Source organism: Anabrus simplex, chromosome 4 (genome assembly GCF_040414725.1).
Source record: "Anabrus simplex isolate iqAnaSimp1 chromosome 4, ASM4041472v1, whole genome shotgun sequence".
Taxonomy (NCBI): domain Eukaryota; kingdom Metazoa; phylum Arthropoda; class Insecta; order Orthoptera; family Tettigoniidae; genus Anabrus; species Anabrus simplex.
In genome coordinates this window covers 227,200,574-227,217,660 of record NC_090268.1, presented here as the reverse complement: position 1 = coordinate 227,217,660, position 17,087 = coordinate 227,200,574, and the positions used below count along the sequence as shown (strand labels likewise).

Sequence of the window (17,087 nt, the reverse complement as noted above, 5' to 3'; positions counted from 1 at the left end):
TCTCACTGACTGCAGGCAGGTCGTTCCTCTCTTATATACCTGCGCTGGCCCTTCTAGAATCGTCCGGATGCTTGATGGATCCAGAAACCTTGCGAGATGGAAGACTCCAGATTAATAGTCGAGTAATTTCCGTCGTCCCTTGTAGTGTGACCACGGATAGAAGAGAGAAGGGCTGGCCCAGCACTTAAATGTTGTTCGCGATTGGCGCGGTCGAGCGTGAGGGGGGTGGGGCGATGGGTGACGAGCTCAGCCCGTAGCAAGTTGGCATGGCGGATGCTATAACCATTACATTGTCCCCTCCTTAAGGCTGCTCATCCTGAGCTGCTCCACGATAGTCTGCAAGACGGATTGTTCGGTTGGCCACCACCTTTCCATTGGGGATCCGCTGGGTCTGGTCGACGGTGTCCTCGTCCCCGTTGATAATGATCAGCAAGTCCTCGCGTGGCAGCCGGAACTTCGGTGGTTTTCCTTTTGTCCACACCCGCGTTTACCTTCAGGGCTTGAGCGCCTTCGTAGTCCTCTGGTGCGATGTCTGGGACTGGCTTGCTTGCCCCAGATTTAGCCTTGCTGAATTTCCTTTTCTTCCGGGGTGCGGAATTTGATATTCGTACCGGCATGCAGCTTCGTGCCGGAACAAGTGTCCTGGTCAGGTGGCATCCTCGTTCGTTGGTCATCGGTTCGTCTTCCATTGCTACTCCGTCTCCTAGTAGGGGTCCCTCCAGCCATGCCATTGCAGTTGGCGCCTCTGTCTCATGAGCCATCGTCAGAGCCTCTTTATAGTTCTGTTTCTTGCCGATCGTCCTCCCTGGACGGACCTTAGCGCCACATAGTTTATCACAGGCATTAGCCGCCTTGAGCTTGGTGTCACTTCGCGATAACTCTTCTACGATTATGTCGCCTAGTTGCTCGATCTCGGCGTCGGTTATCCGCGGCGTTATATCTGTGCATTGAGTCCTCTCCTGCAACTGGACTCGGTAGGTGGCTCTCAGTTGGTGGATACCGCAACGTACGTTGAGCACTCCCACAACCTCCTCGTAGGTCGAACTTGGCTGGGGGCTGCGTAGAACTATCATCTTCTGTACACGTAGTCCAGCGATCAGGTATTCAGCACTCTTCTTGGATGTCGATCCGGTCTCGAACTGGGTCCGGCATGTTCTCTTGGAAGTAATCCCGTCGTCCTGTAGGGTTTCCAACTTCACGATGGTGGAGCCGCCGTCCCTGCTAGCAGGATTCTTTAGCGTCTCCACAGCCATTGTTTCTGCACGCAGGGCACTCACTTCCACCACTGGGCCTCGAACTCCGGACTCCACAACCGTGAGCATCTCTTCGGTTCCCTTCTCGTCCAGTTCGTTATCATCCCGTACATCGTCATCATCGACCTCGGTTTTGAGAGAGCGCACTTCGTTTTCTGACTTTAACTACTCGCTCTTCCGTTCAGTTGGTTCAGATTTGATCTCCGCTCAGATCTCAGTTCACTAATGAGTTCGCCATAACCAGATAAAATTTTATTTTCAAGTTCACTAAACTTGCTTAGAAAAATCTGGAGCTGTTTGGAAATCATTTCACTAGTAGAAATTTCTGTCGACTACAATATATGCTACCAGGTACTTTATTACGTGTTGGCAGGGTTGATAAATAAATAAATAAATAAATGAGTACAGAACCTGGTAGCGTCCTATTTCTAAGATTTATTACCTAAGCACTACAATTACAGATTCACACACACAAACATATACACACGATAGCCGAGCTTACAAGTTACACAAGTACACTTACACGGTTCTCTCTCTCTCTCTCTCTCTCTCTCTTGGTTTCTCATGTTCCATCTACAATGACACACACACACAGTCATCAATTATTTACACTACACTTTCTCAGCCACTCAGTCACACTCATTAGCGCTGTCACGGTCCACAGCCTACATGTCAGTCTCGCAGGTCGGGATAGTATCCGCTGTTCACTCAATCCGTCGAACCCTGTTCGCAGTCTGCACACATCGGCCCCCAGTGTTCCCTTCGCGTTGCTCAGAACACTCAAGGTTCTTCTTCAGCAGCTGGCTCCAAGAGACTCACACACACGACGTCAGGGAAACGCGAACGAGTCCTCGGCTTCAACAGGTAGATACTCCATCAGGCTGACATCTCAGCCCAGGCTATCACTGACTGCGCTCTTCGCTAACTCACACCAGCGAACTCAATCTCGCTCACTCACTAACTAACCCACTCTAACTCTCACTGACTGCAGGCAGGTCGTTCCTCTCTTATATACCTGCGCTGGCCCTTCTAGAATCGTCTGGATGCTCGATGGATCCAGGAACCTCGCGAGATGGAAGACTCCAAATTAATAGTCGAGTAATTTCCATCGTCCCATGTGGCGCGACCACGGATAGAAGAGAGAAGGGCCAGCCTAGCACTTAAATGTTGCTCGCGATTGGCGCGGGCGAGCGTAAGGGGGGTGGGGCGATGGGTGACGAGCTTGGCCCGTAGCAAGTTGGCATGGCGGACGCTATAACCGTTACAATAATAATAATAATAATAATAATAATAATAATAATAATAATAATAATAATAATATGCCCTCAGCTACTATGTCCAGGCATTTTAATTTGGCTCCAATTGAATCAGAGGAAGAGCTCATCGTTTGGGTGCTTAAAGTTGTGTACTCTCTAATGACAGGCAGTTACATGTCATTGCAGAGCTTTTAATGCAGGAAGAGGCTGCACTTTTGAACAGTTTTAGTAACGGATTATAGTTAAATAGAAATGTATTGTAATAGTTTCTTTCTCAGCCGCTTCAAAAAGTACCTCTGTTATCAGTTTCTGAGCTACAGGTTATTTAATAAAACATATTTAATTTGGCCTCTTCTATCATCCCTACAATTGTGAGGTATGAATTTTGTTACATCCAGTATGATCTATACATGTTTCTTCATTTTCTGAAATACTTATTCCTTTAACTTTTTCAAATGTTCAGACTATCTACGTACAGTACCTATCCAAGATTCTTCCTCTAAGCTTCACTCTCAATGACATCCTGTGCGAGTGAAGTGTAATGTTTATATATTATCTTTTGCAGCATTTTCCAATGTATCGAGAGTCTGATGCAGATTGTCATGAGCCAGATCAAGCACCAGAGGATGAGAAGAAGCAGAAGTTTCGAGAACGCTGGGAGTGTCTTTCCAAAGAATCTTCGGAAATGGCATGTATTCTTCCCCAAGAAGCAATTGTCTCTCCCCCCCTTTTCCTAACGTCCTTTGTGTATGTTAATTTCCTTCTTCCTACTTTCGTGTTTTCAATGTGCATTTACCTCAAAATTAAAATTTTTAGGAGTTATGGCAGAATTAATCTGAGGGTGGGAAATATAAACTGATCATCTTTTAATTCTTTGTGTTATAGGTAACAGAAGGAACAAGGAAGTGACAAGTGAAGTCATATATATATATATATATATATAATAAAGAGAAATAGGATGAACACAATGACAGGTCAGTGTGGTAAGAAGAGATGAGGACAATCTCCACATCTTCAAATAGACAGGCTCTCTCATCAGTCCCTCAGCCCAAATCATCATCATCATCATCATCATCATCATCAATGTCCCACTCCACTCGCCCGGGTATGGTTAACAAGCCGCCTCCACTCCTTTCGGTCCTTCCACTTTTTCTTCTCCATTACTTCCGCCACATTCAATTCAGCTTCTGTTATGTCTTTCCATATCTGATCCATCCACCTTCTCGGTCTTCCAACTGGTCTCTTTGCTTAACTTCTCTTTCCAATTCCCTTCTTGCTACCCGTTCTTTTCCCATTCTTTTTACATGTCCGAACCATCTCAGTCTTGCTTTCTGTATCTTCTGTACTAATAGTTCTATATTTAGCTCTTCTCTAATTGTAATATTTTGAATTCTATCTCTTCTTGTCTTTTTAACTGATGTTCTTAAAAATTTCATTTCTACTGCTTGGATCTTACTATCTTGTCTCTTATTAGTTACCAGCGTTTCTAGTCCATATGTTACAATTGGTATGAAATACTGTTTATATAATGTTAATTTTATTCTCTTGGATACTTTGTCATCCCATAAAAGCTCTCTGACTTGATGCTAAAATGTTGTACCTTTACTTAGTCTGTTATTAATTTCAGGGTTGATTTCATTACTTCCATTAATAATGCTACCTAGATATGTAAACTGTTCTACATTCTCTAACCATTCTCCGTCTATGTTCACTTGGCTTCTCCTTTTCTCTTTTCCATAGTGCATGACAGTTTTCTTTTTACTAATTACCATTCCAAACTCCTTCAGATTTTCATTCCAAACGTCCAATCTCCTTTGTACTTCCTTTTCTCTCTTTCGCCAAATCACCACAACGTCGGCAAATACCAAAGCATTCACTTCATTACTACTGATACTCTGTTTTACGCGTTTTATGATTTCATCCATCAATATAAATAAACAATAAAGGCGATAGTGCACTTCCTTGCTTGAGATCTTGCTGAGGCCTCGGCCCAAATATTAGGTTTAATCCTTAATTTTCCTTCCCTCTCTTTTATGAATGCCTTCATTCTTCGACGTATCGAATCACTTATTTCTTCTCGTCTGAATGACTGTGACTACCACAACCACAAGAGGCTCAAAATTGACTCCTTGTTAAAGCAATCATGAGCTGTTGACTAACCATCTACTAGTAATATTCTGTTGACAAGGTAATTTGGTAAGCTCTAAGTTCTATGGTACCCTGTTAAGACTCCCCTTTGACTGGGGCATGGAATACATAAATGTTGTGTAAATACCAACTAAATGAGATGACTTCTCACGGACTCTCAGATTAATTGGCTGAGTGGATTGGTGATGCTTGGATTGCTAGCAGAGTCTGATGCTGCTTCCACTTGTTCTAGCCTTCTAACTTTAATTTTCTATTGAACCAGAACCCTTATTCTCTTCCAACACTGAAAGTATTACATTTGAGAAGCGTGTTTCACTTCCTCTGTGGTCCTTTTCTTCTTTTGCCATTAGCTTCATTGTTCGATGTATTGGACTTCTTCAATTATTCTCCCTGTAGGGTGGGGGCATTAGAATACATCCATGGTTTCACCTACCTGTTGTAAGAAACGGGGTCCAGGGGTTCTGAATTTTGGAGCATGGGTTGGTGACCACAGTTACCCTAGCTGAGTCTGGCATTGCTTCCACTTAACTTGTGTCAGGCTCCGTGCTTTCATCTAATCTATCTGACCTGCCTTGGTCAACTCTTATTCTTTTCCGAACCTGGTGGTATTAGGTTTGCGAGAGTATATCTTCATTTTTCAAAATGTCAGACCTCTTCCATTATTCCCTCTGATTAATGTTAATAGATGATGGTTGCCCAGTTGTACTTCCTCACAAAACAGCAACCACCATCACCACCACTACCAATTCATTTCTGCTTCCCAGCTTTATCAGAAGGGCCTTGACAGATCTTTAGTCTGTAAAGTAAGATGTACACAGGAAAAAGAAAGAGACAGCAAAAGTAAAAATGATCACAGTTGGCAAAAGGCTCCTCATAGGAGGAGGAAAGGACCGAATGAACTTGCATATGAAGATGTGGAGATTAAGTTTGTCCTTTTATGTTTTCATGTTTGTTCTTGTCTGCTCTTCCTGCACTGACCTCTCATTGTGTTTATCATGTTATGTGTTCCTCTCTTTCTCTATATGACTTCAGAAACCTTATTGGAGCACTCAGCACGTATTGTGTCTGTTACAAATCTTGCGGTTGTGTGTCTTCACTGAGAGTGAGAGTGTCTTTATGACTTATGTGGATGTCCATGGGCTGTGTCTTGTAGTTGACTGGCAAATGCACATTCTGAATGCATGTTTAGTGCTCTCATGTGGTCTCTTGTGCTCGAAATAACTCCCAGGCAAAACAATGAATTCAAAATAGCCACATTAAATACCATAATCCCGACTAAATGTGAGGAGCTTTCAGATCTTGGGGAGAGGAGGAAGATAGATACTCTTCAATTCAGGGAAAGCAAGGGTACTCAATTTCTGTGGGAAGGATATTACAGTGAAACCTCATTAGTGCATTCCTTAACACGTTTTCCCACTTAGCACATCGTAAATTCAAAATCCCAATTCTCATCGTATTAAATCTATATAAAAATACCTCACTTATCATGTCACAAATTTTAGCTGTTACCTCTTAGTATGATCACTTTTTACCTCGTCCTGAAAACGTTATTTGTCATCCCTTTGTGGAAGATACATGTGTCGCATACATGAGCAGAGTCTGTGGATGGATAGGACAAACTGGAGGAGGCTCGTACACAACCGCACCCGGCTTGCTGGAGCGAAGAAATGATGATGATGATGATTGTGGAAGGAACATACTTTCCAACTCGGGTAAGAGCGCTCGCCGCAGTTGTGTGATAACAGGAAAAGGCCTTGAATTCTCAAATTTCACAGGATAAATTGCACCTTTGGGGAACAAGCCATTAGCCTCAGAAATGCTCAGATTTGCTTGCCGGTTAGCAGTGAAACTGCAGAATAACACAATGAGCCTGTTTGTGCTTGTGTTTTGCATTTCATTCAGGAGTTAGGAAAGTATTTCATGTTTAGTTGTACAGTGAAGGGTAGCGAATATTTGTTGCGCGATAACCTACATATGGAACATAATCGTGTGGAGTTTGACCAGCGTGGTGCATATTTGTCTTGTGATAGCCTAATTATGGATATGGAAAAAAGTCGTGAAATTCCTTACCAATGAAGACAAAATTAAAGTCTGTCAACAAGTTGACTGGCATCCACATCTTCAAGCGTGCAGAGTTGGCGTGAATGTTGAAGTTTGCACCTTCCAGTTTTGACTCGATCACTTGGTCGGTCGAAGATTTGTTCGATTAAAAATGGCGGTCAGAGTCATTCTGTTGCAGTCGCACTTGGCTGTGTATAACCTCCATTTCATTGTCTAAGTGTATGACCAGAAAAATAATGTTTAATAACCCACTGGTCTGAAATGAAAGGCTTCTACTAACATTTGTTTTAATAAAAGTGTTATCTTCAATAATACTTCTATATTTTTATGGGTGCCGTTCAATTGTTTTCATATTTGTTGTTTGGTGTTTTTACATTTTCAGTGCAAAATTGTTATTTTATAAGCCCCAGCTGAATAAGTTTTCATATTTGTTCTCTCGTGTTTTTCACACCTTTTAATACTCTCTTCTCATAATGTTTTCACTGTACCCGCAGATATACAATGTAAAATCAACGTCCAATAACAGACCATTTATATTGGTATATGAATTTACTCATTCAGGATAAATATTTCAGGTTCCCTATGGGAATCAAGCTAGGTCACCGGCCTCTAATAGTCCCAGGTGAACGAAACGAAAATTAAAACTTCAAAATGTATCCACTGACTAGAATAAAACGACTGGATATTTATTTATTTATTTATTTATTTATTTATTTATTTATTTATTTATTTATTTATTTATTTATTTATTTATTTATTTATTTATTTATTTATTTATTTATTTATTTATTTATTTGTTTATTTGTTTGTTTGTTTGTTTATTCAGTAGTACGTTTTCTCGCTTAACACGTTCTTTTTCCTTGTCCCCTGCAGAATGTCTTAACGAGGTTTTACTGTAACTACTATTTTGGCAATTATAACAGGAAAGAAACAATAAATGGAGTGACATTTGTCATCAGCAAGAACATTGAGCTGTGTGGGGTGTAGAATATGTAAATGAATATGCTATTCCTGGACTACATTTCACAAGCATAAGTGGACTCCACCTTTCCACCATATTTATTGGGCTGTTAGACATTCCAGTGATCCATGTACAGTGAGTGGCCCAGAATCATTTCATTCTTCCTTCAATAGTCAGTTCTACCATGTAAACCCAGATATATATTAATACAGCCAAAACTGGTTAGGACATTTTTATGGGGACCGAAAAAATGTCATAATGAGAAAACATGCTAAAAAACTTAAAAAATTATGCTATTGAATTTAAAGTTAGGTTTCAACATAAAAATAAATATGATTAAGACAAAGAAACATGTCCTTTCAATATTATAATTAATGAAATGAACAAAGAAATAATTCATTTTAAGAACACCAGCATAGTAAAACATCAAGGAAGAATGTTCTTAGAAACACGAACTATGTGTGTCAGTATGTACATAAGAAATTTAAAATGCACAAAAATTGTCAAGAATTTGATTCAGAATAAAGAAACACGTTTTTAAAAATACACAGAGTAACTGGTACATTATCACTTGTGTGTAAGAAACATGTCTAAATTAGACTGCTTCTTCTTTTGTTCCAAATTACATACAAGATGATCAAGTATGGTGACGTAATTCATTACAGTCATCCACGACAAAACTTTACACATAACGTCGCACTGTGTCCATAGCTTCTGCTGCTGCTGAATGCTGTGCAGATATCACCAGTTTCATTTGGGTTCTTGGTCATTACTGTCTTTATCAATCATCATCTGTTCATGAATTTTGTCTACTGCCTGCACTTTCACCAGGTGGCAACATTATCATTACATTCATCATACATGGCAAAATTCTCCTCTTCTTCTTCTGCCCCTAGCTGGCTACATTCTTCATCCATGTGATCAGTGCTTTCCATTATTTCCATTGAAACTTCATCAGTAGCTGAACGAACTAAGCCCACTTAGTTTCAAATTGTGATCTTGTTTACACCTTCCCAAGCAGATTTTAAGAAATGCATAGAATCTAAAAATTGAAATTTTACGTCAAGCTGTTTCTAGGAGAGCCATCCTCTTCTTCACGAGCATCTTTCTATATGTATTTCTGCTTCACGCACTGGATGATGCTCTCTTCCAGCAGTTGGAGATGGCTTGTACAGTTCGCAAGAAGGAACACTGCATGTACTTTTCTCAAATAAGATGTATCAATTGGGTGTGCAAGATGTTCTAAAAAATTGATGACGTCATCCAAGCATTGGTATTGCCGTGTACTGACATGGAAAGGTACGTACATTCTTAAAACTGCGTGGATTCTTCCACTTCTCTGTTATGAGTGGCATCAGTTTCTCCGTACCGCTCTTGTTGCAGCATAATAGCACTATTAGTCTCTCTACTGAGTTTACCTCCATGGCATTTCTCACCCTTGAACGCACATATGTACGTTCTATCAGGAAGAAGCTGGACAAAATTGCATCGCTTCATCTCCATTAAAAACATCATCAGGGCTATAGTCCTGTAAGATTTCCAGCAGTGTTGTATCTCTCCAACTCTGAACATGACCGATGTTGACACTGGCAGGCTCCCCCGCGTACGGATTTGTTTGAAATTTTATTATTTTTTAAAACCTTCAAGCCATCCCTTAGATGCCTTGAAGTTGGCTGCTAAACATGATGCCTTGGCCCAAATCACTGTTCCATCAGTAGGAATATTCGAAGCCCGAGCTTGTGGATAACATTTCACCAGAACATCTTCTAAATCTGGAAACTGCCTTTTACGAACACGTTTCATTTGGCTGCTTCCTCCTGCCAGACAAGCATCCTCAGTCTTCTTTTGGTTGCTCACAATTGTGTCTAAAGATGTCGTAGAAATGTCCAATATCTGGGCGATTTGCACACATTTCATGTGTGGATTAGCATCCATTTTCTCAAACTTTTTTTCATTTGTAAACTGTTTAGCTTTCTTCTCCATAACTGAATGTCTTGCAAACCACTTTGCACTATGCCTAAGTACAGTAGGCCTAATTTATGTACGCTGTTACACAATTCACTTTTAAACGTAAAATTAAGCACCAACACGTCGCTGTATACGGAAGTACAGTAGGCCTAATTTATGACGTTGTTACACAATTCACTTACAAATGTAAAATTAAGCAGCAACACTTCAGGTGAGCTATTGTTGCGTATTTCAAACAACCACTACAAAGACTGACTTAGGACTGATGCTCCCTGTAGCTGCAGGCTGACGCTACCGTGCTATGTAGTCCGGGGCAGTGAAATAAAGTTCTCTACCAAATTCTTACCCAGGCCAGCTGCCGCTGGCACGTGCGTGCATCATGGCTGAGAACGCTAATTTAAATTCCTTATGGTGAGAGTTACGAACGTACTAAAGAGTGACATAAATGTGCTATCCAGGTTTCTTTTATGTATTTAATAGGACATGGACCGGAATAATGGCATAATAACCAGGGAAACATGCTAGAGAAGAATGTCTTAACCAGTTTTGACTGTTATCAACGTATATTAATGTGATTAATGTGTTACAAACATTCCAAACTAAGTCATTCACAGAGTTAAGTTCATTTAAGAGAAACACACAAAATATTGTAAGGAAAGAGACTGGAGAAATATTAAACAAAATTTTTAATTCCTATTCAACTGAAATATGTGGAAGGAAAAACAACTCGACTGCAGTACTGTGTTGACATGACTGAACAAATGTATTCTTGAAATTTAATTTTACTTCTGACAAATTTCAAAGTCTTCAAAATTTGTGTAAAATAGGAAGGGAAATGATGTCCTTGTGGTTTCAACAATCTGCTTTAACTGGCCCAAGTGGGCAGTAATTAGTGGAAATTGGTTCTAATGTGATGTGCATGTTAATTTCTGAGCGGTTATCATTCAATAGTTGACCACAGTGGCTAGTTGTTTAACTTGTGGATTTATGTGAAATTTAATTTATGTATCTTTGCGTTGCAGTAGTTGCGTCTTGGTTGAAGTTGGATTTTGTAGTGGTTCTCTCGTTGCAAGCAACTGCTTGTTTTATGGTAACTTTTTCATCTTCACACAGTGGAATTCACAAATTCATCATACTTCCCTGAAGACAGTAGTAAAGTGTTACCATCACATTCATTATTGAAGAATGTAATTTATTATTTTTGTGGATGTTGTAAAGAACATAGTTTATTTTCCTTCGTATATTAAATGACTGTCTTTCTCTTGAATTCTTGCAGCTTTATGATTATCTGAGACCTCGACTTATTGTGAATGGTCACACCCACCACGGGTGTCGCAATGTTCATCGAGGTGACATTGTCGAGTACACTCTGCCATCATTCAGCTGGCGAAATAAGGATAACCCAAGCTTCATGCTTGTAAGTATTGTGTTTATAATTCTACAATGCCTTCATTGTTTCTTCTGCCTTCTTGTGAAAGTTCAGCAAAACCTCACAAGATGCTATGGAATTTGTCTGCCCTCTCTTTCTCTCGCCGGATGGAGCTTTGTGATGTTAACACTCTGTCATGACGAATATAAGTCCAAGTGTGAGGACTCAGCCATTATAGCATGATAGTTTGTGGTCCCGCCACTGCAAGCACTGCAAGCGATTATATCCAACACGTGCTCCTGTAGTTCTGGCAAGCACATTATAGAAAAGTGCGGGAGACGTTACTGTGCGAGGTATTTCAGTGAATATGTTGAATTTTCTTTGCTTTCCGTTCCTAAACTCGGTTCATTGTGTGTTGTGTACTTCAAGCATGTATGTTATGTGGCTTGATTAATTTAATAATTCAGCATGCCGTACTGTTTTGTGCCTGGCTGTAAGTCAGGCTATGGCAGAGTAGTTGATGATATGCGATTTATTTCACCACTGAGGATAGGAATCAATTTGAAAATGGGACAGAGCTATTCCACGGAAGGATACTGAGTTAATGCAAAATTGCAGAATTTGTCGTCTTCATTTCTCTGATGATTTGATAGCAAAATCAGATAATTTTATTATGAATGGTGAAAAAGTGGATATATCTCATGTGAGATGGAAATTACGTTGAGGAGCAGTGCCTTACATTTTTCCTAATTTGCCGAAATACGTTTTAAGTGAGATTTTAAGTCCTGTGAAACTCCCAATGGGGAAAAGAATCTAGACACCATCAGGAAAAGAAGAGAGAAGATTGAAGACGGGAGTACCGAGCTTGATAGCTGCAGCCGCTTGAGTGCGGCCAGTATCCAGTAATCGGGAGATAGTGGGTTCGAGCCCCACTGTCGGCAGACCTGAATATGGTTTTCCGTGGTTTCCCATTTTCACACTAGGCAAATGCTGGGGCTGTACCTTAATGAAGGCCACGGCCGCTTCCTTCCAATTCCTAGGTCTTTCCTATCCCATTGTCGCCGTAAGACATATCTGTGTCCGTGCAACGTAAAGCAAATAGACAAAAAAAAAAAAAAAAAGACGACGGGAGTGCAGCAGCAATGGGGAATTAAAAGGTCAGTCTAATGTTGATAAAAATTCGGGTCAATCTAGTGTAATTTCTCATGACGAAAAAGCACTATTATCGCCCAAAAGGCGCATAAAAATGCTCATTGAAATTTAATTCTAGCGATATCCAGTCTAAACTCAGCAAAATTGAGAATTAATTTGCTGAAGAAGCAGGTTAGAAATACACTGGCATTTAATTATAGAGATAACAAACACCTTAGCAAGAAGCAAAAGATCGACACCATGCTTAAGAAATGCCAGGTGAAATCTAATGGAATGAGGTAACGAGGTACAGAAACAAATTCATTTTATAGAGTTTATTGTTGGAAATAAAATCACTAAATGTATTCCATATAAAATAAAAAAACACAATTGAATCTTCAGGAGCTGGCTGTTGTCTTCAACATATTATGGATATTATCCCCAGACTTGTTTAACATTTTCTGAAGTGCCTATTTTTCTTCAGAATGAAGGAAATCTGGCAATATTTTCAATCTTGAACATCTGCCAAATCTTCATGAAAGCTTTCAAAAGTCCAGTAACTGACAAATTGAGTTGGTAGGTAAATAGTTCATGGGTGTATTTTTTAATATCCTGGGAGTTATGTGCTATTTATCTGTATATGTACACTCCAGTAACCTGTGCTTTCCGCAACATGTGATGAAGGCCGTAGCTCTTATTTCCTGCATGATTCTTTCCATTGTACCGTGCCATGGTATTTTAATTGTAATCCCTCATTGTTTTTTAAAATACAGTGTATATATTTATCAGTTACGGAGTTTCCTCTGGTATCATACCTAAGACCAGCTTATTGGTACTGTGGAGCTTGCCTAGTCTAGCGCTGCCTGGCAGGGCGTGCTTGAACTCGAGGAGTCCTCACACTTGTTCTTATATTCGTCGTGACTCTGTGACCTTGTGATCATCCAAACTGCAATCCCAGTCAAATTAATAGGAATATGATTCCTTTTTCAGTAATTTTCGCAATGTTTGACAACAATATGCATTGATTACTGCGCGGGTTGGCTGTGAGCTCACATTTGGTAGCTGGTGGGTTCAAACCACAGCATCGGCAGCCTCGAAGATGGTTGTCCATGTATTTTTTTTACACCAGGCAAATGCTAGGGTTGTGCCTTAATTAAGGCCTCTGCCTCTACCTTCTTAATCCTAGCCGTATTGTATCCTTGCAACACCAAAAGCCCTTCAGTTCATTTGTGTGATGTTAAACCAGTAGCAAAAAAATATGAAATTATCATCATCATTACCATTTGTTGGTGCATTGTGTAAATTCTTGTGGCATTTTGTAAATTTTTGTGGTATTTTAATCAAATTATGTTTGAGGACGAGTCAAATGAAAACTTTTTTTTTTTCAATATATTTTATCAAGTGAAAGTAGTGCGCAGCTGTATCAGTTTTGTTTGTAATCTCTGTTTTTTTCATTGCAAACCTGGAGCACTTAGATTCCTGTAGGAAGAAGAAAAATTCTTTGGTTGTCTGTACAGTCACTTGTGCACCATCTTCATCCTCATCTGAATGAGATGTCTTTCTTCCCAGTGCTTCCTTGAGTGGCCCAGACCTGTGGTAATCACTAGGGAAGAGGTCTGGTGAATATGATGGATGTGGAAGACACTTAACATACAGGTCTTGAAAGTTTTGGGCAGCATGAAGCAGAGTATTGACATGTTGCTGCTGTTACAGAAGTGCATCACCATACTGAATCATAATTCATCAGTAACCTTTCTAAATTAGAAACTAAATAACAGACTGCTGTTTTTCTTTTGTGCATGTCTGAAGTGAGGCAACTGTTGTTACACTTGTACTTTGATGGGGTTTGCTTGTCAGCACACTGCTGCCACCTGTAGCCTTTGTCGCAGTACTGCCAGTGGACAGGACTGTGGCATGATATTTCAAATTTTTATTACACTTTTCATTTGATTTGTTTTTGTAATAGTGGTTAAGTATAAATAAGAATGGTTACTAATCTTTTGTTTCAGGCTGTGTTCACACCAAACAATTACTCAGTGTCCAAGTGTGCCATGCCCCAGGAATCAACTGTGAGGAAGCTCTATTTGCTGGGTAGTTTGTTGATACTCGTCTGGATAATACTCACTTACAGAAGACTTTGTCGAAGGTCTCGCTGGTTTAAAAGCATTTGATTTGTTGTGTTTACTTACTTGTGAGGGACAGAGACCTTAGTACATATTATTATAACAGTTTCAAGCTATTTGTACCTTCAAGCATGTTTCCAGCATGTTGATGTGAAAGTGTAGCCTGGAGTGGGAAACTTACTAGAATGTATGTTACTACCCTATTAAGAACAGACTGTCTCGGTGGTGTAGTAAATTTTTATGGTGTGAGTTTTAAAAGTTACAGTATAAAGGAAGGATTGATTCTGTTCATGAGGAAGGCTGTGTAATGTTAGCCATGACTAAAATTTGAAAGATAGACATCTTATGACTATGAAACTTTTACCACTAATGGCCATCAGTTTTATAAGCACACCTTCAAAATTTCAAGTAAATTGCTCATATTTTCTGAGTTATTGAGTATTTTATGAAATTAATTGTGACAGTACTGCCTGGCTGGTTGCCTGGATGGTCAGTCAGCATCAAGACCTTTGGTTCAGAAAGTCTTGGGTTTGATTCTGAGCCAGATCCTCTGATTTGGAGGCTAGGTGTTAGTATTTGTCCCAATACACTCATTACAGTGCACTGCCAACCACCACAGAAACGTTCAATAGTGAATATGTTGCTCCACAGAGGATTGGTATCAGAAAGGGCATCCGATGTGAAACAGGGCCAAATCAGTATGTGCGCCATAGTTTGCGTCCGTGACCCCTTCAGGAAAAAGAGAAAGAAAAAGGACGATTGCATTATTAAAGAGCTTCCTCGTGCAGTAATTTTGATTATAATTCATTTTATTTTAGACATGACAATAAGCTTTTGGGCTTTTGCCGTGTCTAGAAAACAAAGTGAAATTCTTTACGGTTCGCAGAGAATTTTGCTCTGCGTCTTCAGAAGAAAATCTTGACTGTTCACGAGGAATCAGACTAATCAGAAACTAATGTCGTACAAAAATAAATATAAATAAAAATAATAAAATAAAATAAAGTGCAATGAAAGACTCACGGGATAGAAGAAACAAATAGAGTTGAAGAATACCGAGCTCGATAGCTGCAGTCGCTTAAGTGCGGCCAGTATCCAGTATTCAGGAGATAGTAGGTTCGAACCCCACTGTCGGCAGCCCTGAAAATGGTTTTCCGTGGGTTCCCATTTTCACACCAGGCAAATGCTGGGGCTGTACCTTAAATAAGGCCACGGCCGCTTCCTTCCCACTCCTAGCCCTTTCCTGTCCCATCGTCGCCGTAAGACCTATCTGTGTCGGTGCGACGTAAAACAGCTAGCAAGAGTTGAAGAATGGGAAGAAAGCCTTTAGAAAATACAGAGCATAATGAGTGCGGGTCAGTCAGAGCAGGGAGACAGAACAGGTGTACACATGTTATGAAAGTATGACACTTAACACATAGCTTGGAATGAACCATCTGGTGACGAGAAGAGTACGAATTTGGAAAACACTGAATCGAAATAACAATAGTGACAGAACTGGGAATAGAACTAGCTATGTTAATCCTTAAGGGCTGGCAACCACGTATTACTTAAAGAATTACGTAAATAATTTCACCATCAGGCGAGCTGGCCATGCGGTTAGGGGCGCGCGGCTGTGAGCTTTGCATCTGGGAGATAGTGGGTTCGAGCCCCACTGTCGGTAGCACTGCAGATGATTTTCCATGGTTTCCCATTTTCAAACCAGGTAATTCACACCTGAATTAAGGCCACGACCACTTCCTTCCCATTCCTAGGCCTTTCCTATCCCATCGTCGCCATAAGACCTATCTGTGTCGGTGCGACGTAAAGACAGTTCTAAAAATAAATTTTAAAAGAATTTCACCTTATTTTCTTTACACAGGAAAAGCCCAAAAGCTTATTATCATATCTGCAGTTATGGAACATGAAGGATCAATCTAAACATTTTAATGTCAATGTACTGTATTTTTAAAACTGTCTTCGAACAATTGTAGCCCCGTAAGACTCGGTCTACCTCACAAACAGAAATTTATATAACAGGTATAACAAATTATAATCAAATATTCAGACTGAAATGGTGATTTAAAACTTTGCAGGATTTCTTCAGCACCATCACAATGATTCATTGTAATCCAAATCCCTTCCTATAATCTTCAGAAAATGCAGGTTTGGCATCTCAAGTTCCCAGTAGTAGACCACAAACCTCAATTGACTGCAAGTGATATTAATTTTTGAAGACATTTACTGTGGGTTTGTAAATACTCTTCTTTTCTTGGTGTACCTCTGTATCTTATTCATTTCCCAATTTAGATTCTGTTCTGGGATCCACAGTTACATCATCCATGCCACTTCATAACTTCCATTTGGCTTGCTGGTGCAATAATTATTATACATACGTACATACGTTATCATTATAGACCGTTGTGCCTTTCAGCATTCAGTCTGCAAGCCTCTGTGAATTTACTAAACATTGCCACAATCCTTTTATTGCAACTAGTGCTGTTGTCTCATTTAGTTCTATATCTCTTATCTTTAAATTGTTAGGAACCGAGTCTAACTATCGTCGTCTTGGTCTCCCTCTACTTCTCTTGCCCTCCATAAAAGGGGCCATTATTCTCCTGGGTAACCTATCCTCCTTCATTCGCCTCACATGACCCCCACCACCGAAGCCAGTTTGCGCATACAGCTTCATCCATCGAGTTCATTCCTAACTTAGCCTTTATCTCCTCGTTCCGAGTACTCTCCTGTCATTGTTCCCACCTGTTTGTACCAGCAATCATTCTTGCTACTTTCATGTCTGTTACTTCTAACTTATGAATAAGATATCTTGAGTCCACCCAA

At 40.1% G+C, this 17,087-nt stretch overlaps 1 protein-coding gene across 3 annotated transcripts in view; it reads left to right on the top strand.

Moving 5' to 3' along the window:
- Positions 1 to 16,556, top strand: part of PGAP5 (Per1-like protein PGAP5) — a 65,685-nt gene extending 49,129 nt beyond the window's left edge. For all 3 annotated transcript variants that reach the window (XM_068227493.1, XM_067146398.2, XM_067146396.2), the window contains 3 exons: positions 3,075 to 3,197; positions 10,924 to 11,064; positions 14,157 to 16,556. In XM_068227493.1, coding sequence (XP_068083594.1) covers positions 3,075 to 3,197; positions 10,924 to 11,064; positions 14,157 to 14,318 — 426 coding nt within the window. In that variant the 3' untranslated portion in view covers positions 14,319 to 16,556. The remainder of the gene's footprint in view (positions 1 to 3,074; positions 3,198 to 10,923; positions 11,065 to 14,156) is intronic.
- The last annotated feature ends 531 nt before the right edge of the window (positions 16,557 to 17,087 follow it).